Source organism: Notothenia coriiceps, unplaced genomic scaffold, assembly GCF_000735185.1.
Source record: "Notothenia coriiceps isolate Sejong01 unplaced genomic scaffold, NC01 NC01_scaffold00009648, whole genome shotgun sequence".
Classification (NCBI taxonomy): Eukaryota; Metazoa; Chordata; class Actinopteri; order Perciformes; family Nototheniidae; genus Notothenia; species Notothenia coriiceps.
Genome location: NW_011342349.1, coordinates 155153 through 178807, shown reverse-complemented (window position 1 = coordinate 178807; position 23655 = coordinate 155153). Strand labels below are relative to the sequence as shown.

The following is a 23655-nucleotide window of genomic DNA, read 5'->3' as shown; positions in this document are numbered from 1 at the left end:
GCTCTCCGTAAGCACTCTAGCCTACACTCCTTTCAGACGAGACATAATCACGTGAAGACACGTTACGCTCGTGTTGTGTTCAAGGAACCTGTCCTTGAACAGGAAAAACAGGCACTCGCTTGTTTAACTATTTTGCGATCTAGATTTCTTCTTCTTTTTGAAGTGAGAAGTTGTCCGTCCGTCCGTCCGTCCGTCCGTCGGATATTATTTATTTAAATGTACAGGGCTCGACATTATAAATGGCACGCTGGCCCGGAAGCATTATTTAGACACCCCGGGCCAGCATAACGTACTTTCCACTTGCCCGCTCGGGCCACTAAAAATACTGTTTTAAAAAAAATGTTTCCTGTGGTATTGGTATTTTGACTAGCTATGACTTGACTATTGTGAAATTGTTTCGTTTATTAACGCTACAACATAGCGTTTCGTGAGTCGCTTGTCGTTGTTGGGTGAAAAGCAAACTGCTGTTTGCTGCGGAGCGCAGCGCGAGCAGGCTCCCGTGCGGGTGCGCGCTCCTTCACTACAGACTATCGCGCCACCTAACCGTTCACCAAACTGTTTTTAATACCAGCGGTAACCGGCCAAGCGCCGGGCAAAAAACTATCTTCAAATAAAAGAAAGTCACCGGAGGAGTTAAAGGACAGTGACAGGGAGCATGAGAAGAAGAGGGAGAGAACGTTTCAGCCAGTTTGATCGATGGAGTTGGCTTCTAGTGGTGCAGTGCAGTCCTAAAACCCTTTTATAATCTATGGATTAGATTTATGATTCGAAAATTAAAAAAGTAGGGTACATGTGGAGATTATCCAGCTGAACAAAACGTGCATTTATCAAACAGGTTTGTTTTCCACAGACCTTATTTCCAGCTATTTTCCAAAACCCTGTGGAGAAGTCCCATTTCCTTTTTGTCGAGGGAACCAGCAGCTTACTTCTTGGTTTTATGACGCGTCACTGGCTGCACCTCTCAATATGATGCCAAAATAAACAAGGTCTTCTGTCGGCTCTGTACATCAATGCCGACCTATGCTGACAAGTCAACCGGAAAGAGTAGAAAAATAAACGTATTCGGCCTATCGGGAAATGTCCAGAGTGTAGAATAAATGAAGGTTCTAATCTATCATCTACTTACATAGGCCATTACATTTCTAACTCCAATGACAGGAAAGCGCAGAAGCGCATATTATACCACAAATAATAATACTCATCATATAATACGCAGAAATGTTTTAACAATGACCAACAATTTAATTATTTTAATAAACCAAATATGGAGCAATTGAGGAAAATGAGGAAGAAACTGATGATTCAAATGTTGTAGTAATAGTTACAAGTAGTAATGGAGTTAGTGCATAAATTACTATTGCAACAAATGTGTTCATTTTCTTCATTATAAGTCGATTTCTTTTGGACGAATGCTCCGGGCCAGTGGTTACAATGGTGGGGCCAGTGATAACACCCAGAGGGCCAGTGGTTACAATGGTGGGGCCAGTGATGACACCCAGAGGGCCAGTGGTTACAATGGTGGGGCCAGTGATAACACCCAGAGGGCCAGTGGTTACAATGGTGGGGCCAGTGATAATACAATTCCACCGGCCCGGAGGGCCAGTGGCATTTTACCCTTAATGTCTACCCCTGCAGTGTATACAGCACCTACAATGTGGCAAAAAGACATTGTTACATCACTGATTCGGGCAACAATACTTTGTGGGAATACCACATACTAATTGTATGTCTCTACAACGTTTGTGTTTCTAGATGTTCATCGTTGATCAGGTAAAGGGTGATGGCTGTTCACTAAAGGAATTCACTATCACTGGCTCGACATATGCCCCGGAGGGAGAAGTGTGAGTATTCCTTCTCCATATGCATGTGTGCTCTGAGAGTTTCATAATGCATGCAAATCCCCAAAAATCCATTCTACTTGAAATTGATTGATAAAAGTGAAGGCGAACATGAATGTATTGTTTCATACTTAAACTACAAAATGCTTTATGAATGAAATCTGCACAATTGTCTCACTTATTGTCTTTGATTGGCTTTTGTTTAGGTTCCTTGATGGCAAACAAGTCAAATCCTCCCAGTATGATGCCTTGGTAGAGCTGGCCTCTATCTGTGCTCTGTGTAACGATTCCTCACTGGACTATAATGAGGTTAGTCGTGATTTTCTTTTCCCTTTATTCTTTAGATCCAATAGGCGCTTTCACACCGGAGTACTTTTCCCTTTTAGTTCCGATAGTTCCTGGGATTTTGCGTTCACACCTAAAAGAGAACTTAGTTCATGAGAACCTTTTCAGTCCCTGCTAGAGAGCAGGTACTTTCCTGGGCAAGGCAAGTTTATTTATATAGCACTTTTCTCTAGGCGACAATTCAAAGTGCTTTACAAAACAAATGAAAAGACTTTTTAGGAATACATACAGTAAAAACACATTATAAAATGGCATTTTGCAACCGGCATTACAAAGCAAAGATAATAAAATAATACAAATAAACGCCACAGGTATACAATACATGTTTAATAGGCATACTGTAGTGCGAATATGAGCAGCTCAATTAAAAGCAGCGGCAAAGAGATATGTTTTTAGTCTCGATTTAAAAATAGGAAGCGTTTCTGCGGACGTGCATGATTTGGGTAGTTTGTTCCAGATTGTCGGGGCATAACAGCTAAATGCTGTCTCCATGTTTTGTTTTTACTCTCGGAACCGATAGCAGACCCGTCCCAGAAGACCTGAGGCACCTTGATGGCTCGTAATTATGTAGAAGTTCAACAATATACTTTGGTCCTAAACCATGTAATGATTTAAAAACTAGCAATAGTACTTTAAAATCAATTCTTTGGTCGACTGGAAGCCNAATTGCACAGCCCTAATTTACAATACAGTGCAGGGCTCGACATTATAAATACGTTATGCTGGCCCGGGGTGTCTAAATAGTGCTTCCGGGCCAGCGGGCCATTTATAATGTCGAGCCCTGCACTGTATTGTAAATTAGGGCTGTGCAATTAATCTTGTTTGATTTTGGCTTGCAACTATAACGAAAACAACGTAATCGAAATGAAACTATTATTATTTTTATTTTAAAAAAAAAAGAAAATGTAATTTCTTTTTTTTTTTCTTTAGTTGAATCATACTTAAAGCTCAAGGTTGAACTGTTAAAAACATACTGTTCACATTAATTTTTTCAATAAATTGATGTTTTCAAAGTAAATGGATAATTGTTTTTAATAATTGTGATATAAATTATTGACCCAAATAATCGAGATTATGATTTTTGCCATAATCGAGCAGCCCTAGTAAATGATTTAGGAATTTAGATGTGGGATTCTGATGGACCAGCAGGTGGCAGCGTACTACCATCCACAGGAAATAAGACATAAGATGCTTGAACAAGAACAGAGTCAAATAATAAAATGCTGAGCCAAAGCAGACACTGAGCTCTCTGGTGGGAAGGCTCCATAAATGTCATCTTACAGCGAGACGGACACAAGACTCCTCTGTGTGCAGACACACAACAGGAACAGTGTATGAAGTGAATCATTCCTAGGCGGAAATCATTTGACCTTGAGGATCCAATCCTGGGTAAGAACACCGGCAATAGGTCTATTCAGGATCTTCATTTACTTTAATCTTTTCTTTCAATTGAAATAGCACGGGGGAACACAATTATTCTCCACCAGGAAGAAAGAAAAACGGCACACACTACTAATATTGCCTTCGCTATCCAAATATAAGAGGTGGATTTTTCATCAACTGATGACGTAAACAAACACACAAGGTCTCGAGTCAGACAACACTCAAGCTGCTAATATAGTTGCACACATGGATAGATAACACGTTCTTTCTATCGGAGCACCAACACCCAGAGGTGCAGGACAGAAATACATGATGAGGGATGGAAACTGGAATCTCTGAATAAAATGATCATCTGGCATTATGTGTGCACTTCGGCAGCGTGGAGACAACAGAGAGCAGTGACGTCAATGGCGATCCGACACTTAACAAAGAAAGGAATTGAACGTGAAGGAGGAACATTGAGTCACTGAGGGCACCGCATTTTAGTTCAGCTCTATTAAGACACGAGTGGTTTGCATGCGTCAAGCTTCTCCGTCACCGACTATCAAATAGCCAGAAATAGAATCCGTTAGTTTCTAAATGAAGCCTTTTTAAATTTGCTTAACATAATGTCGACTATAAGAACATTGTGCAGGGTGAGCAAGGGAAGAGGACATCTTTCAACACAAGGTCACTTATGCAACTCTACTGCTGGTTCTGCTGCAAGTGAGTAACTACTGCATACTGATCAGCATGCTGCCTGAAAGAGGAGGGGGAGGAGGGAGGAGGGAGGAGAGAAGAGGGAAACAGAAGAGCGGCGAGATAACGGGCTGAGGAAGATGGAAGACGCAGGGCAGGAGGAAACAGTCACACAATGAGCTTATAACGTACTAAAGGGGAACATGTATACACGTATCAATTTGCATCGCTGCCTGTGTATAACTAAATCATATTTTTCCATTATTAGCCATATAGCGTCAGCAGTGGCGCTCAGTAAATCCCTACTGTCATTAAGAGGCCGTCGAGGTTGCTTTAAAAAGGTTTATAACTTAGCTTACCTTTGCTCTGTCCATGTAAGGAAACTGTTTTAACTTATTTTTGGCCTTTTTTCCCAATTTGTTTACATTTCCTATGCATAGCTGACCTTTTCATCGTACTGTTGTCATGGTGAAGATGTACACAGACACACATCAGCTTCAGCGACAGAGACACATCAAATAGCGTAATCCTTTGCAGTTCCAACTCCAAAGGGTACACTGCGACTGGAGTTTAATTTTGTTGTCACTTAAATATGTTCCCTGATGCAATCCTTTCCTAATTTCACTTCTAACTTCACAGTTATTCCAATAAACCTATCCAGAGAGACATATTGAGACTGTCCTGTCACCGGGTGCTTATTCAACATCATTTAGTGGTAGGGACTTTAGCCAGGAGGAGCATGGAGGGATTATTATGACCGTCGCTGTACAAGTATTGCCATCTGATAATTCGTCATTTCTTTAATGATAAAATACTTTTGCTGTGCTTATATAGTGTGAATTCATTAGTAGCCTAGTCGGGCCCTCCAACGTGTTGACACTCTGAAGTGCATGGTTACACTGGTTACTATGAAACCAGTGTAAAGGTTGAAAGATAAGCTAAGAATGTCAACATTTTCAGTGAACCGAGCTGACAGGTGAAGGTTAATGAGCCGATTTACATGGCAACAAATAGCCTGTGAGGTGGCAAATGGCAATAATTTACTTCCTGTAAGATCTACAATTCAGGGTTAAACAAAGTGCTTAGAAATACTTAACATACTCCATTCAATTAGATAAACATTGCATTTTTCAAACTCCAAACAGTACAATTTGATTCTCTATAAAAAGGTTATATGCGAGAAATTCACAATTAGGCTTTTGCTGATACTTTTCCTCCTCTCTGCCCCCGTTCACTCTCTTACCCTGCACACGGACATCTGATTGGTGGTCAGCGTGCCGGTCTTGTCAGAGCAGATGACAGATGTACAGCCAAGGGTCTCCACAGACGGCAAACTGCGGACAATGGCATTCTTCTTGGCCATGCGCCGAGTTCCCAAAGCCAGACAAGTAGTGATGACAGCAGGCAGACCTGAGAGGAGCAGCAACAGAACCACAGGGAAAGAGAGGATTAAGACAAACATGAGTGGAGATAAGCTGTTAGAGAAAGGCATCCTGTATCATCAAGTGTGAAATATAAGCATTTAAAAAGTAGGATTTTTGAACAAAATGTTCAGGAAGTCTGAATAATGGCACATCATTGAAGGCTCTCAAAGCAACAAGCGTGTCAAGGGCAAGGCTGTTTGTGTGTGTGTGTGTGTGTGTGTGTGTGTGTGTGTGTGTGTGTGTGTGTGTGTGTGTGTGTCCGAGCCTGTGTCTGTGTCTGTGAGAGTGTGTGTCTGTGTGTGTGAGTCTGCGTGTGTGTGTATGTGTGTGTGTGTGCATGTGTCCGTGGGTGTGTGTGTGTGTGTGTGTGTGTGTGTGTGTGTGTGTGTGTGTGTGTGTGTGTGTCCGAGCGTGTGTGTCCGAGCGTGTGTGTCCGAGCGTGTGTGTCCGAGCGTGTGTGTGTGTCCGAGCGTGTGTGTGTGTCCGAGCGTGTGTGTGTGTCTGAGCGTGTGTGTGTGTGTCTGAGCGTGTGTGTGTGTGTGTGTGTGTGTGTGTGTGTGTGTGTGTGTGTGTGTGAGTGTGTGTGTGTGTGTGCGTGTGTGCGTGTGTGTGTGCGTGCGCGTGTGTGCGTGCGTGTGTGTCCAGTTTACCCTCTGGGATTGCAGCAACTGCCAGAGCCACAGCGATCTTGAAGTAGTAGACAGCACCTCTGATCCAGGAGCCTCCATGGACCGGGTCGTTGAAATGTCCAATATTGATGAGCCACACAGCGATGCAGATTAGCGTAATGACCTTAAAAATCATAATAGCAAACAATTATGCATAACTCAAATTATACAGAAATAGCAGAGGTTGTTTGAGAGAGTTAATAAATTACCTTGGAGAGTTGCTGTCCGAACTCGTCCAGTTTCTGCTGCAGCGGCGTGCGCTCCTGCTCCGTTGCTGCCATCTCATCTCGGATTTTGCCGATCTCGGTGCTGCCCCCTGTGGCCACCACCACACCCACAGCCTTACCAGATGAAATGTTGGTGCCCTGTGGAGGAGGCGGCAGAAAACAAAACGTATTATTAAACGGAAAAGCTTCTGGGGGTAAAACTGGTCTGACGACTACGAGCCATGTGTCACAGAGACACAGCGAGGAGGTTCAGGGAGCAGCAAGTGTCAACATGTCGATACATTTCACTCCTAAACTAATCTAAGTAACCGTGGGAGCAGGGACGTGCACAGACATTTTGGGGGGCAGGAGCTCAATTGAGAAAAAGGGCACTTCCCATAATAATTTATAAAAAAATGTAACCAAAAAGTTAAATATAGTTGCACGTCTCTGACTTACTGACCAATTTATTTTAATACCCTCACACTCACGCAATTCTATAATACTCAACAGAATTCTACAAAATAATCATTAACAAAGAGACAATGGTNCTCACACACACACACACACACACACACACACACACACACACTCTCACTCTCACTCTCACTCTCACTCTCACTCTCACTCTCACTCTCACTCTCACTCTCACTCTCTCTCTCACTCTCTCTCTCTCTCTCTCACATACACACACACACTCTCTCTCTCACACACATACACACACACTCTCTCTCACACACACACACACACACACACACACACACACACACACACACACACACACANGTTGCACGTCTCTGACTTACTGACCAATTTATTTTAATACCCTCACACTCACGCAATTCTTTAATACTCAACAGAATTCTACAAAATAATCATTAACACAGAGACAATGGTCTTATTTAGTATTTAGTAATGTTGTTATTTTGGTCTATTTAGCTTTCATGTTTTCTTTCACTCTAATGGAAAGAAAACCTCCAAAAAACACATATAAATGGTGTTCGTTTTACTACCCTGTTTGAATTCATTTATAGATATAAAGCTAATCTGCATATTTAAACACAACATTTCAGGGAAAATACTGACTCGACGTAAGTAACTATCTGGGGTGCTATGTTTTTTGTTTTTTTTGTTTATCCTTTTCAGCTGCAATGCCTTGGTAACTGCATGCACATTTGCGAATTTTAATTAGGCCTAGTTAGCGCCTAATTTGCATATCAATGTGGCAATTGTGATGACGTTATTAGATACATTTTGCTGCATTCACCTGTAGTGTCTCCCCTTAAGTACAGTAGCCTGTATGTCCATGATAAGTTGCCTTAGCTAAACCTTGAGCTAACTTATCCATTAGCTAGTAGCCTACCTTAGTTAGCCTAACTATATTTATTTTTGTCTTTTGGCTGTAAACTCGAGGCACTGGCAGCTTAAGTGATTTGTTCATCACCACTCGCCTTCAAACAAGCCAAGAAAAGCCGGCATAACATGGGACTGAAAGGTGGGAGGTGCTGCTACCTGTCTGTCTGAAGTGACTGCCGATGACTGTCCGCACCGCTGTGGAGGGAGGGAGGGAGGGTAGAGAGCATCGGAACTTCACAGTCTACTCTCCCGACCTTTTTTTATTATTTTGTATTCAATCAATATATTTTTGGAAAGGGAAACTGTGCGCAAGCAGCAGTGGATATATATATTCTTTTATTGAAAAAAAAAAATGAAAAAAAGCACCCCATAAAAAGGGCAAGGGCTCAAGCCCACTCTGAGGTCTATGTGTGCACGTGCCTGCGTGGGAGCTGCTATGCAAGGAAATGTTTCTTTTGTAAATGAATGGACACTGAAGCTGTTTGGACCGGCACAGTTATGTTCTCGCATGCAAGAGACTGAAAGCCACAATATAAAAGGGCTAATTCCGTATGTTCCAAAAAAGACACTCAGGAGGACATTGTTCCTTTTTATAGGTGTAGTTAAGATAAAAACGGGTTACAATACTAAGCAGACTTAAATGGTCTTGTGGGTCACTCACAGAGAAGAGCATGTTCTTTTTGTCCTGGTTGACGGCACGCGGGTCTGGCACAGGGTCGGTGTGTTTGATCACAGACACAGACTCTCCTGCAGGAAGTGGAAACAGAGCATGTGAGTGAGGGGAGCGGAGAGAGGGGAAAGTGGAGGTTGTGATGCTCGGTTGACACATTGGGCAGATGTGTGGAAAAGGCTTTGCAGCTGACTGAGCCGGCATGACAATCATCAGACGCTGCAACGCCACTGCCTTTCAAAGCCCATATGTGATGTGTGTAAATAACGGGGCTGCACTTTTCCTAATGCCGTAAGTAAGGGAGCATTTGACAAGCTGTAACGCCATGAATGGGGGAGGAAAGAGGAGAGAAAATAGCTGCAACACTCAAATATCCCGTGGAATTTGCTACCAATTAAGGCAGCATAGGAAGAGGAGCCACTTAAGGACTCGATTCACATAAACCCTTTTCTCTCGTGCATTTTCCATCTCTCCCCTTCTAATCCTTTTCATCTGCACTGCTCTCTAATTAGCCATCTACAACTTCATTTATTTAATTTTCCTCTCATCCATATCACACTCCCTTCCTTTAGCTTCGTCACTGCCTGAGCAGCCATGACAACAGGGGGTAATGAGGCCATGCACATCAAAAGGAAGAGGAAATTGCTTATTCTTGTTTTAGTGTCTGGGTTGATCACAAGAGGCGAGGCGGTGGCAGAGGGAGGCGGAGAAATGATACGAAGTAAATGCATGTTTTTGTATTTTCAAGCTAGATGTGAAATGTTTAAATACATGTATGTGTAAAATGGAGAATCACAGAAGAAACAGACGAACAAAAAGGAAATGGTTTTACCTGTAAGAATTGATTGGTCTACCCTCAGTGTTGTTGACTTGATGGAGCAGAGCCTGATGTCTGCGGGCACTTTATCTCCAACTGTGGACAGAAACAAAGCAAACGAGACATTAAAAAGGACCTCTTTACAAAGTTAAAGGGATCTGTAAATGCTATGACGACAGGTGGATGGGTACTTTGTAAAATACAGGCCATAAAAGCAGACGCGTTGAGATTTGATCAAATACTGTATTCACCTAGTTGAGTAAATGTTCTACGTGTAAAAAGACACCTCCTAAATTAGACCATCTTCTCATGAAAGAGAAAACACTTTGAAATAAACCAAATCAACAAACAAAAGTCGCCACACACAGAAGAAAATACACTGCTGTGTTAAATAATAAACAGGGGCTGAGGGAAAGTCATGCGTTCATAGAATTATTAATGTTCCACTCATCTGATGACGCAAATAGATTGCTGCTCATTCTTTCCACTCACACATGGCTTTAGCAATCTCTAGTTAAACCAATGCAAAATGTAAATATACAACAAAGTCCAAACAAGTGTTTCCTCTGCAGAAGGCAGATAAGTGCTTTTAAAGCCACCGAAGATTATTAGCTTTGCTTAAAACATTATCAAACAGCTTTAATTCTGCTGTCTCATTTCACATGCGGTTTGGGTCTGATACGGCAGATACAAAGTGTTGATAAGCAACTTCAAGGCTTTGATTGTAGAAACAAATATTTAAAATGTTGGCCATTCGGATACTCATCTGCTTTCAAGGGATAGTTTAAGATTTAAAGACTTTTATGGGATAGGGATGGAAATATCAACAAGCAATGTGTTATCTCTTGATAGGTCAGATCTATGATGATCTATGATGAAGAAGAAACAATATAACCTGAGAGGATTATACTAGAAATACATTAAAGTGTGTTATTAACTAACTATGGGCCAAGCAAGGTGGCAGTCACACCAAATCAAGCAGTCCAAGATTTCCCTCAAGTTTGTGGGGACAGTGTTTCTGACGTCATGCTGTGAACTTTGTTGCACAAAAAAAGTTTTACATCAGATCGTTTTTATGATCTCATTGACTGCAAATACATTTATTTCACAGCAGCCAGACAAGTAAATATGTTGGGACTGTGCCTTGGGCTGGAGCTTGTTTCAGAAAAAAACGGCATCAAATTCCCCATGAATTGGTCCAATGAGCATCAATGTCGCCAGCTCTTACACAGAGCGAGGGGTTAGTACTTGCATTTAGTTTGTACCCTTACTTTCTTAAACTAAACTGTTTTTTTCCGGCACTTTCCGAGAAAGTAGTCCGACTTAAAGGTGGGGTAGGTAATTCACTTCAGAAACACTTTGTTATATTCCATGGAATGCATCCAGATGAATGAATACATTAATGTAAATTAAATGCTTTGAAAATAAATATATACAAATAATTCATCTGTGGAAGCCGTGGAGCTGTAAAAAGCACGACCAGTTATCTGCCTCGGCCCGCGGCAGATAACTGGATGGCCTACCTGCCTGTCAGCCTTCCATCTCGTGCACAAACTTATCTCGTGCCCTCATTGGTCATGTGCACGTTCGTGTGTGTTGGAGGAGGGGCTCTGTAAGGAAGTCTGAAGGAAGGGACATATTTTTTTCGGTTGTTTACTTTCCAATTCTAGTGCACTCGAGCTGGTTTCTCCATTCTTACCTACCCTACCTTTAAGTCATTTTTTTTTTCAGGAGCCTGCTGCGGCATATTCGCCACACCGTCTGATTTGGCTTGCATGATGCTGCAGAAGGGTCCCCATGGCACGTTTTATTAAAATCCAAAAATCACATTGAAGAATGCCAATGCTGCCCCAAGGTTAAATCTTGCTTTTAGCTTCCAGTAAGACAAAACACAGCTTGACAGGGTGAAACGGTAAGAGCAATAAAAAAACAAATAACCCAGAGGCTCTTAAGGGACCTCTGTGTGGACAGTAGAGAGCGGTGACAGACATATAAACCAACCCTCGGGCCTCTGCAGTGCCCTTCTGAGTGGAGAAGAGAAGAGGGGGGAAGGAGGAGAGAATGGGAAGGGGGATTAGATGAGTCCTGCGAAACGCACGTCCAAAAATGGGAAAACTATTTTGATCAGTTTACAAACATGTGCTGCTGGATTTGGGGGAGGGGAAAGGATCAAAACTTCAGATTTAAGCAAGGAGAACCCACTCCCCATCACACAACTTTAAAAAGAAACAGTGTTGTGTTTGCTTTCTAACAAACTGTTCATTCATAACACGCCACACTCATGAGTTCGGGACAGATTAAAGTAACAAAGCATAATACAGAGACTACAATGAGGAAATAACTAAGTTACCAATAAAACAAACATGTTTACATTATACCAATTACCAATGTTATCGCTGTAGGTGCACCGTAACAGAGGTCATAATGCTCCTGTACTGTACCAGCTGCACTACCAAATTTGGTCCTCCACTTGACAGGAGGCTCGAAGACTTCACCTACTCTTCTTCAAACTAGACGCCCCCTCCCAAACAGACAGGAGATAGTAAAAGTGTAGCATGAGGAAGGACAGAAAGGACACGAGGGCCTGTACTCACTGGAGACATTTAAGACTCAAAGTCCTGTGGGAAGCTTTCTAGAAAAAGTCACTAATTAGAAAAACCTCCTACGTCAAAGTAAAGTTGTGAGCGCATGTAGCACTCATTGGTGTTCACCGCTGGGAATACAGTCAGAGCAAAGAAATCTACTTTCAGTGGCAGCAAGAAGACGTAAGACCTACTTATTATTATTTTGTACTTAAAACCTTATCATTATCAAACATATGTTTATAATCTGTTTCACATGCGTTCTGACTTCATCGTCATAAAAAGCTCATTTCTCCTCGGAAGAATAACCCAATTACATTTCAATGTAAACTCTGTATTGATACAGTTATAAGTGTTTCTATGTATGTTACACTTTAATAATGTGGCTACGATTTACACATTACCATAAGTTCAGAAATATGCTGTATTTTCCCCAAAGACTTGCAGCTGTCTCAAATTGGGAGTGATCCTTCCTTTCATCTTACATCCCATGCTCTCTTTTTCTGGGAAAGAGTGGAAAGCCTCTGGGAAAGAGAGATATTTTTTCTCCCTTGTGAACAAAAGATTTTATCATATTTTCCCAAGAGTGAGGGACAAATGTCAGTCTGCAAACACAAACACACAAGTTTGTCATCTTTGTCCCCACCTTTCCTCCCTTAAACCAACAGTGGTCCTACTCCAATTAAACTCATTAAATAGAAGTGTGGATTTACTTTGTAGTGCAGAGTACACCGCACATCGCGTGGGGTCCAGTGAAACGTTATAGCCCTTAAGGGGGTTGTATATTGTTTTTCTCACTGTGCAGCGGTTCCCTGATGAGCTAGCACGTAGTTTGCAGCTTTCTAAGACCCTTCATGAGTTCATCGAGCCCTCAAGGGACTCCTCAACGTCTCTCATGAATGGAAACATTGAGATCAAACCTTAAAAAAACACAAACCAATGACTGTGTGTGTTCCATATCATTGCTTTGTCGAATAAGGGAGCAATAACATTGGCAAGGATAGAGCACAGAGCGTGGACATGTGGAAGAGACAGCAAAGGACGGCCAGAGACTAATAGCTTTGGTGATGACAACAGACAGATTATCCTACACTCTAAAACACAAGAGAGGTAATCTGGCCATGTGGCCATCTGGAGCACAAATTATTTATCAAATTGAGTCTGTACCCTTTCTAAATGTTACATCCTGTCGTGCTGTCTTCTGCCCCCTCATCGCAGGAAAACATTAATGGTGAACACTGCACACAGACTGGTTTAGCAAGAGGAAAGGGCGGGCCAGTCTCGCATAATACACATTCAAGTTACATACAGCCAGAAAGAATGAATGCAGGGAAAAGAAATAAAGTGCGAGGGAAAGGGCACTCTTATTTCCTCTGCACAGGATGTGGTTGCTACAAGGGTCAAGGCCATCACTTCTGCGACAGATTAAGACACTCTTGTCGAATAAGGAATTGCACGGTGAAAGAAAAGCAAGCAAAGAAAACAAAGAATACTAACTGTTGCATCAGTGAAGCGCCGATGGAAATAAAAACGAGGGGACTTGTGATTTTGAAAGAAGCCTTGCCGTACTCTGGAGACAAAACAATGTTTGAATGGCTGAAGCTAAAAAAAAATCTTTGTCCTGCCTGTCCAGTTACGTAAAGCAACCCTTTGGGACATTTAGCGCTCAGAAACGTTAGAAACTAAAATAGCGCTGCTGCTCAGCACTATTTGTGCTCAATGGCTGCCAATAAAAGTGTATTTGTGTTAACAAGGCAACCCTTAATTCAGCAGTAGCCAACTTCCACTATATGAAGATAAAGGAAACACAACGCTGGCAGTCTGTAGCCTGTGCTCACTCAACGCAAAATCTTAATGAGCAGGAATCTTAGCTATAATAGACAGCTGATTTGTTAATAGGAGCTAGCTATAGCTGAACAATACTTACAATTAAAGCAACATGACATCAAATGTTCATAGATAATACAATTAGAATGCACCAAAAACCACCTTATATCAATTGGCCAATGAAATTGCTTGTTTAAGTCGGCCAATCACATGGTTGTTTCAATTGCCCAATGCAATGGTTCTTTTCAAACACCGGATCTGATTCCTTGTTATAATTGACCAATCCGAAATGGCTTGTCTCAATCGGCCAATCAAATGGCCCAATGGTATTTCTTCAAGTTTTGCCTCTAACTTTAATTTAGGTAAAACTAAAGAAAATTAAATACAAAAATACATTGCGAGTAAGTCATTTTAAATGTCCACTACTTGTGCAGCAACTGCAGTTAAAGGCCAGAGTCACTAGAAGCCATGTCGGGTAATAAGATAAATGCAGTTTATGAATACAAAACAATACAGTGATGCAAAAATGTGTCAACAAAACACATGTGGCCTTAATCAAGTTAAAGCTAGCCAAGAAAATAAAATGTTATGGAACAGTTTGGGCCCCTGCGCTGTATTGCATAACTGCTTTACTAACTCAGCACTACCATTACTTCAGAAACCATCAAAGGGGATGAACAAGATCAGGGATCAGCTGTCTGTGTGTGTGTGTGTGTGTGTGTGTGTGTGTGTGTGTGTGTGTGTGTGTGTGTGTGTGTGTGTGTGTGTGTGTGTGTGTGTGTGTGTGTGTGTGTGTGTGTGTGTGTGTGTGTGTTTAAATCTGTGCAAAGTGTACGTCATAACACTGGTGATAATGTTTACAGAACTGATGAACAATGTTCTCCGTATATTTCCCGCAGTCACTAAAAGCATCCGAGTGTTGAGAGACAGCCTCGTATTCATCCTTCTTTATAGTTTACATGAAAAGCATGTTGGCGACTTATCAGAGGAAATAAATGGGAAAAAATGTAAATAATAAAAACTTGAAAAGAATGTTAAGGTGCGAAAGCTCGCACGCTCAATACAATAGGCGTAATGTTACTTGCATGCACGCACTTGGGAGACTGCCTTGGGAATAAACAAAGCTAAATGCTTTTAACGTTACCTGCCACCTCCACGATGTCCCCGGGCATAATGTCCCTGGCTTTGATTCTCTGGACACTTTTTCTGTCCTGACGGTACACCTTCCCCATCTCTGGCTCATACTCCTTAAGGGCTTCAATGGCATTTTCTGCATTTCGCTCCTGAAGAGTGGAAATAAGAGGGAACAAAAGTTAACAAGTTCATTTCACACAAACACCAAGCATTTCCCGGGAACTGGATGAAAGGGGAGTTAGAGACGATGTGACGTCTCAGACATGCTGTTTCAGTTAGAGCAGCATTATTCAAATTAACTGATAAGTGTCTAATCTTTGCATAAGCAAAAAAACACAGTAAAAAGGCAAATAAGCGCACATGACAAGTGGTCTAGGCTAGATGGCGGGGAGAATAACGTAAACACTAGGGCTGCAACAAACGACTAATTTGATAATCGATTAATTTATCGATTAATGAAACGATTAATCGATTATTCGGATCGTTAAGGTTTTAACTGTGCTACTACTTATATCGTTACTGCTTATCGATCCGGTCCTTTTAACGATAGTATTAACGGTTCTTTTGACAAGAAATAAGGTAAACTAAATAAACAAATTGTGAACAAAACTAACATTGCTTTTTATTTTAATTAAATGCATAATATGTCACATCAAAAGAAACAACAATGTTTTAACAAATCATATTAAATAATGTGATGACAGAACTGTAAACAGAATAGCTGAAACTTTGACAAAATAAATAACTCAGTTACCTCTAATCATTAACTTGTGTTTTTATAACTGAGTTAACTCTGTGTGTTGCTGCTAGCATACATAACACCTGAGGTGGAAAGGGGCTACAGAGCTGCTAGAAAGACAGTGGAACCCGGTGCATTTCTCCGTCTGGATGTGGAGCAGTTTTGCTAAATGTTTAGACAAATTGCTCGTGTTACCGCCCTTACATGATAAACTGTTATTGCACTTTTGGTAACGAGCATTGTCCACATCGAGACGGCTAAAGTTTAACCACACCTCGGAACGCGTTCTCTCCGCCATCTCCTCCGTGTGTGTGTGTTGCATGCATGTAGCAGCTGCATGTGTGTGTAAACTGCCCCGCCGCCTCGCAAGCAGGCGGGGGAGAGATCTCTCGTCTGAATTGGGAAGATCGAAAATACATTATAGATGCATTTTGTAGTCATATTGCATATTAGAAACTGAGTTGGCGACACTAAGACTGCGATATAATGTTTATGTAGCAATAATACATATGACATATGTTTTAAATGTCTCCTGTACCCATAAAAAAAGAGCAATAACGTTGGAGCTTAACGGGGTGTAGAACACATGTGATGACGTCACCAACGAATCGACGACTGAATTAGTTGCCAACTAATTTGGTAATCGATTTTAATCGATTAAGTCGATTAGTTGTTGCACCCATAGTAAACACTGGTACATGTTGTAAAAGGCTGAAGACTAAGAAAGAAAACAAGAAAGCTTTTGCCTTGGTCACATGGTTATCTTTTCAAATGTGACACAATACATTTTAGATTAACCCAATCAATGGCGATGTTCCAAACCCAAAATGTACTGTATATACAAGTGCCCCGAAGACTACAGTGACATCTTGCTTCTGTTTTGTCGTAATGCTCTCTTATTGCCTATTCAGTTCGTTCTTGATCATTCTTCACTTGCACTTTTGTGTTAGTGCTGACTTCACGGTGTCTGACAGCTCGCTCTGAGAGTGGACAGCTTTAGTGGCAGCTCCCAGCCACGCTGGCAGGAAGGCAGGCAGCAATCAACGAGACACGGCAAAACAAGCACACAACCTCGGGACATTACGCTTTTTTAACTGAATAGCAACAGGGACACGCAGTTACTAAGATGGCTGCTGGTAAAGGTTAATGCTACAAGGTTCAAAAGAAGCTTCAACTGCTTTGAATAGGTAGAGCCATATGAATAACAGCAGGAGCAGATCTCGCCTCCTCCACTTCTACATCATTTACAAAGGCTTTGCTTTACATAAACAAAGTCAAACAACCAGCCACTTACTGCAACAGCACGCCATTTACTAAAGCCTCAGCAGGACCTTAGGCGAGCGATTCATTTACAAAACAATCCAGCAGAAACCCACCCAACCTGCCAGGCATCTACTTTTACCGTAGTGTCATTAAAAATACATGGGGATTGATTTTGGTTCATTTTGAAACCTCAAAAACATTTAAATGGGAGATGCAAGGTCTTTATTAACTGTATTAAACTAATGTTTATGCGTAACAAGCAAGAATCTAGTGAATAATATGATGCATATTAAATGATCTGTTCAGTTAAGAATGAAGGATATACTCCTGAAGACGTCTAAAAGATATTGCCTTATGGGTAGAAAAAAAAAGGCCAGGTGAAAAATAAATGGCTACTAAAGAGATATCATTTAATAAATGTTATAATTAGCTTGACTAACATTTTAATTAATGCCTGATTAAAAAGCATGTCAATTAAATATATCCTTAACTGTTTTGGGGCTGCATTCAAAGGCAGGTGGAAGAACTCGGTGTGTGTATCAGAGCTCCCGTTAGCCGGTAATTACCGGACTATGACCGGTAAAATATGCTGAAGACTGGAAAATCTAAATCTCTTCGGTCAAAATAATTTCCCCTTAGCGCAATACCGCATCAGTTGCGCCACTTATGTGACAGACAAGAATAGTTTGTGACAGACAAAAATAGTCAATTCTAATGTCTAACACTTTGTGGAGAAAGAGATGTTCTTGGGTTGATTGTGCGTTGATCTGTTGGTAATGCCTCGGGGTTCCGGTGGGCATGTAAACAAAGGCATAATGCTGCGCTATACTTTGTGGCCTCACCCGGTTGCATAGCGACACTTATTGTTTAGGTGTCTTTTAAAAAGCAGGTAGTCATATCATTAGCTAGAACTAGCTGGATCTGATCGATATGGACATAAACACGAGTGAAGTCTAATCTGACGTGAGAGAGAGATCAGCTGCTGCTGACGAGTCGACACGCAGCTCTGATCACCTGCAGCGGTGAGCGGAACAGAACACACTTCAGGTTAGAATATCACACGCAGCTATTTTAATTACCTCTCAAACTACCTAAACTAGTTATAGATATGTTTAGTTTTACTGTCGGGTCACTCATTACTGATCCGCGACCTGTATGATACTGTCAGGAGAGAGAGAGCGCTCCGTTTATTATTCCCTTGTTATTGTAAGTTACTGTACACCTTTGAATAATGTAGTTAATCTACTATAATTAGTTTGTTTAATATCGAATCATATCAATTTGTTTTAAAGCTCAATAAATAACAAAGAAGACCTTTGACCGGCACTTTTCTAATTTTGTCCGGAAGATTTCAACTTTAACGGACATTTTGACTGGAACTCTGGTGTGTATCCGTCACAACTGACTTTGGGGGAAATAAGACATATTCTGGGCAATTCTGACTTTGATTGAGAAGGTGTCATGAAAAAGAAAGGAAAATTGATTTGCTTTTCTGTGTGTTGTGATGAATGCCTATATACAAAGCTGATGCTGGGTTTGCTTCCTGCCTATAATTAAGGTGCATTTTAAAAGATCAATAATGCTTCTCATACCGACACCGTAAATCCTGGGGGAAAGCTTAAGACTGTGCAGGCACGTAATAAACAGAGGCATTAAAATAACCACTTACAAGCACAAAGGAAAAACAATTGCATTTGTTGTCTTAATTCACCCTCAACATAATGTGACCCTGCATAGTCAAAGGGCGTGAGATACGGTTTCCCTAAAAGGATAGGTTAATGAATGTGGACGAGAATATACCAAGTGAGGAGGAAGTGGAGCAGGCCAGGTTTCACGTGTGACTGAGACAAGAAGAGGTGTTTCAGATTAGAGTGTTCTTACATTGAGGGGATGTGCGCTGTATCCTTGGCCTGAATGGGAAATGTTACATGTCCAATGTCTTTATTAAAACCTCATTATAGACTTTCCAAAAAACATAGTTTGTGTCCCATATTTTGGAGGCATACATTTCTGAGTATTCATAAAAATAAATAAACATTTGATTCTAGAAGGGACGCTTTGAAAGACCCAAAATGACAAATGTAACATGTTTACCTGCCAGACTCCTACGATGGCGTTTGCTATGAGAATAAGCAGGATAACAAAAGGCTCCACGAAGGCGGTAACGGTTGATTCTCCCTCTTCGAACCAAGCCAGCACCTACACACAGAAGAGAGAAAAATGAATGGACATTGTCGGCATACATTCAATAAGTAATAATAATCAAGTGTGAGATACTGAGCCCATTGAAATCAGGATGGGATACGATTAGCTGCACCCCAAAGAACACTAATAACTAAACACTCATTCTGGAACTTCCACTTAATATCTTTTTCATGCACCTTCCTAGTAATTAAAGTTGTGCCAGGACCAACATTTGACTTTAAAATTTTAAGGATAATTATTTTTAAGTATCCAAAAATCATTTAATAATTCATAGTAAATACAAAGCCAGTATCTTCCAGAATTGTAGGAACTGGGCCAAGTGTGTTACAAAGTCATTGGAGACAAAGTGAGAGCGTAGTAACCACTTTGTCCTCTTTTAGAATCTGTGCCAGGAAGTGAAGTGTGTCAAACGAAATGCCAATGCCCCCCGTTTCCTGCTCCAAGCTATTTAAGCATGGCCAATCAAATGTCCAATTAATACAAAGAAAAAAAAGAAAGGTGCACATCTTTGTATATTTTGCTGTTGTTTACATTCTGTCATACTGATAGATATGTTCATGTGTCTGCGGGCTGTGTGCTGGTGTGATTGAACGCTACTAAAACAGCTGGTGATTTATGAGCTTTGTGACCATTGCTGGCTGTCATCTTCATGGCTTTGTGAGTGATGTTCTTAGCCGATACACAAGGAATAAATCCTAGGAGAAACAGGACCACGGGATAGTATACCGTGTCACACATAAACAACAGTAGGGATTGCTTATCACTAGTGACATCAAAATAAGACTCAAAAGTGATGTCTGGTTTAAGAAATGTATTCACAATAAGAATATAAAAAATGGTCATCAAAATGTCCAGTTTTATTATCAGGTGTCTGCCACTTGTACTCTTTAACAGCCAAACAAACAGCATGCTGCTATTCCCAACAATGTGACACATAATAAAGTGAAATAGCCATTAGTTGCCAGATTAATAACATTTCAGCATTTATTTTTAACTATAGACCACTTGGCTATTGAGGTTTTAACATAATCTGTTTGAAAGCAAGACTCAAAGAGAACCTAATGACTTGTGATTTACTTTGAGACCAAAAGCAGAGCTAACATACTGTATCATTCTAGAAGACAGAATCATGAAAATAAATGGTCATCTGGGTTGTGTCCCTAGACAGATTCTGGGCACCTTCTTCTCACTGAATCAGAGAAGGTCTCTGTGCACACTTTGTAGGATGATAGAGCTGTGCTAAGAAGAAAAAGCACTGAACTCATCACTAAAAAAGTAAATAGAAGGAATGTGGTGGAGATGAACGCAGACAATGTTTTACTTGTTCATTTTCTCTCCTAAACACAAACTGTCTGTTTTGAAGGAAAGGAGCATGCTTTGGTATATATAGGAAGATCTGAGAATGGATTATCCAGTCACTACTCTAGTACCAAGCATCTTTATAGACAACTTTATCTCAAGTTGAGAGTGGATGACGCATCTCTTTACAACGAGTGACACAATCTGATCACAGACTTTTATTACTACGTATCTAGATACTAAACAAGGCAGAGCACCTGGCTATGCAAAAATGAAATGGGAGTTTCATAAAGACAGATCCATCAGGTCCAGACTGGTTTAATGAACTCTCCACAAACCACCTCGACAACTAACAAAACATGTGTATTATACTTACAAATGATATGCAGGCGGCGAGTAAAAGGATCCTCACAAGCAAATCTTCAAACTGTTCAACCACTAGTTCCCAAAGGGATTTACCTAGAAGACAAACATTTAATTTAATAACTGAAATTTAAATGAACGTTTCCATTTAATTGAAATATTATGAATGATGGATTGTGAACATATACAGGCGGCTTCCACTTACCCTCCTCCGCTGGCAATTCTGCAGATCATCCCATTCAGACCGCAGGCAAAAGAGATGGACAATGGGTTATTTAAATTAATAATAATTTAAAACAATAGAATATTACTGTAGCAGTAATACACAGATCGTTAATATAAGAAAGGACGATGAATTGTTTACTAAGACACATCACTGATGCTCGCCGGTATTACAACATAGAGTGCATGACGTCGACAACCTTCCGTTTGGTTCAACAGTTACAAATCGGGCCATCATGACACCGGCATAACATAAAAAGCTAACGTTACTTGTTTTTTGAAATAAGAATTTGTTTACAAGCTCCTTACCGTTTGGTCCATAACGTTCCCGTTGTTTCCTAACTTGCTCTAAACTCAGACCTGTGCTTTCATTCACGTTAAAAAAGCTGTAAACTTCTTCAACCGTCTTTGTGTGTGTGTTGTCCATGGTGAACGACCACTTGAGGACACGGCTTGTATTGCCCTGCTGGTCCCAGCCTCAACCTGTCACGGTTCTCTCCTCCTTTAGTGTGACCTCGGGACTTAAAACAAAAAAAAATACTTGATGAAAATAGGAGCGAAGATCCCACGGTGTTGACCGTAACGGAATAATTAGCTTCAACGCGGGACAGCTTGGCGTGCAGGTGTCTGGCGAGTTGACGAGATAGCGGCTTCTGAGCTAACGGATAGCTAACAGGCTAAAGCTAGCTAATGTTAACTGTTCGGCTCCGCTTGAATTCGCCGGCTGTAGTCCGCTATGTTTCCTGCGAGACCTTAAGTGAACAATTCATAGTAAACGTCACAGCCTCAATTGGATATTTAAATATATTACTCTTCTTCTAAAACAGCAAATATCGGTACAATTCGGTCCAAATAGATGGCTTAAACATGTGGCTCTGTTGCAGCTCGCTTTGCCTGTGTTGCGGAATCACCGACGTCGCTATCGGCACCAATCGGGATTGTCCGCTGCAGCTCTCGCGTTTGTCGAATGCGGTGTTCAGTGTCCGCATGTGGAATCAGCTGATTGGTTGGACACACCGGAAGTCCTTCTCTCCCATATGTCTCCCCACACCTTGGTAACTTCCTCAAAAAACAGCACCCAACACATCCCACTCTCTCTCTCTCTCTCTCTCTCTCTCGCTCTCTCGCTCTCTCTCTCTCTCGCTCTCTCGCTCTCTCTCTCTCTCTCTCTCTCTCACTTTCAACGACGGCTGTGCTTTTTTATTAAAGGGCCTTTTCCCTAGACTAGAGGACACTGAAACTCATTGCAACCTTTTTCATTAGATTTATCCAGTTGCATAATTCCTGATGTATTAGTTAGTGTGGGTTAATAATTATATGTAAATGTTGCAAGGAGGGAAATAGTTAAACAAATGTATTTTAGTCAAATAGAAAGAACAATTTTGAGGAAAATATCCTGTTTTACATGTGTGTAATGTATCTCATGTGTTGAGCAAGGAATAAACACCCACTTTTCTATGCTAAAATGTCCTGTTATCTAAGTGAGCTTCTTATTTTTATCCGTTTCCCTACTGTAAAACACTCATCAATCTTATCTTCTGTTTTGAGTGAGAGTGGTGGGTAAATAAGGATAAGGTTGGTTTAAGTGATACATGATTTCCCCTTAGAAAGGCTTGCAGCACCAACCCTGATAATACTGCAGACATCAGTTTGGTTATCTCATATTTGTCAGAGTTGACTGAGAAGAATCCCATTCTTTGACAGGCTGCAGTGTCAGTGATATAACACAGTAGACGCTATCAATTCGTATGTGGACATTTATCATGTCAGAAAGAATGTATCTTTTAAAGCCATCGTAAAAATGGTCAGTGACACGTCTAACCTTTTGCATGGGACATTTTTATGGTTTTGACATATACAACAACCTATACATTGAAATCCATAGCCATTAGTTGGCTATCTTCATACAGGACAAACAAAGAGAATCCTTCCACAGTTAAAATCCCCTAAAGAAAATGAGATAACTCCTGTGTGAGATGGTGTCTTTCTTTTGCAGCCTCTGCTTTCTCAGGAAGACAAGTTATTTTAAGACACTGTGATTAATGTGTGATGTCACAATCAGACTTCTGCTCAATGACAAGGAAAGACTGAATCTGTGCAGCTATGGTGACAGTTGGGCTAGCCTGATAAAAACAAAACCTCTCTGCAACTATTCAGACACATAGAGCCTGTGATGAAAATAAAAAAGGACACATTCAGATCTAATCTGATAGACTGTTCAGTTAACATTACTTCTGTCTTCCAATAAATAATGACTTACTCAAAAACAAGTGCTGTCTTTGAAGACCATTCCCAGATTTGTTTTTGTGATACTTTAATCAGTTATGCTTTGATAACAAGAACCGTGCTCAGTAGGAAAGTTAAAGATGATGAAACGATGTTTTACGATTTTCTTTCCAAACCTGAAATGATCAAATACAACCAAAAAAACTGGTCAGATAAATGCATATTTCATATCTCAACGCCTTGATATATTTTTGGAAGCGCACAACTAAAATGTATATATCTAACATTCTGCTAATGTTAAACAGGGCTGTTATTCCTCAGACTCCAATATCTAATTTCTAGTTTGTTGCATTATTACAATTAAAAAACAAGAACAACACACATGCCGCTTTTGAGCCTGAATAAAAAAT

The 23655-nt window shown here is 40.8% G+C and overlaps 1 protein-coding gene across 1 annotated transcript in view; it reads right to left on the bottom strand.

Annotated features, from left to right (window-relative positions):
- atp2a2b (ATPase sarcoplasmic/endoplasmic reticulum Ca2+ transporting 2b) overlaps positions 1-21992 on the bottom strand; it is a 29368-nt gene extending 7376 nt beyond the window's left edge. Inside the window, exons 1-10 of the mRNA XM_010771079.1 lie at positions 21329-21992; positions 21003-21020; positions 20811-20893; positions 19025-19129; positions 14939-15077; positions 9401-9481; positions 8560-8645; positions 6546-6701; positions 6319-6460; positions 5488-5654 (exon numbers count right to left, since the gene is read on the bottom strand). Of these exons, the coding sequence (XP_010769381.1) occupies positions 5488-5654; positions 6319-6460; positions 6546-6701; positions 8560-8645; positions 9401-9481; positions 14939-15077; positions 19025-19129; positions 20811-20893; positions 21003-21020; positions 21329-21446 (1095 nt within the window). The 5' untranslated portion in view covers positions 21447-21992. The remainder of the gene's footprint in view (positions 1-5487; positions 5655-6318; positions 6461-6545; positions 6702-8559; positions 8646-9400; positions 9482-14938; positions 15078-19024; positions 19130-20810; positions 20894-21002; positions 21021-21328) is intronic.
- Between the last annotated feature and the right edge of the window lie 1663 nt (positions 21993-23655).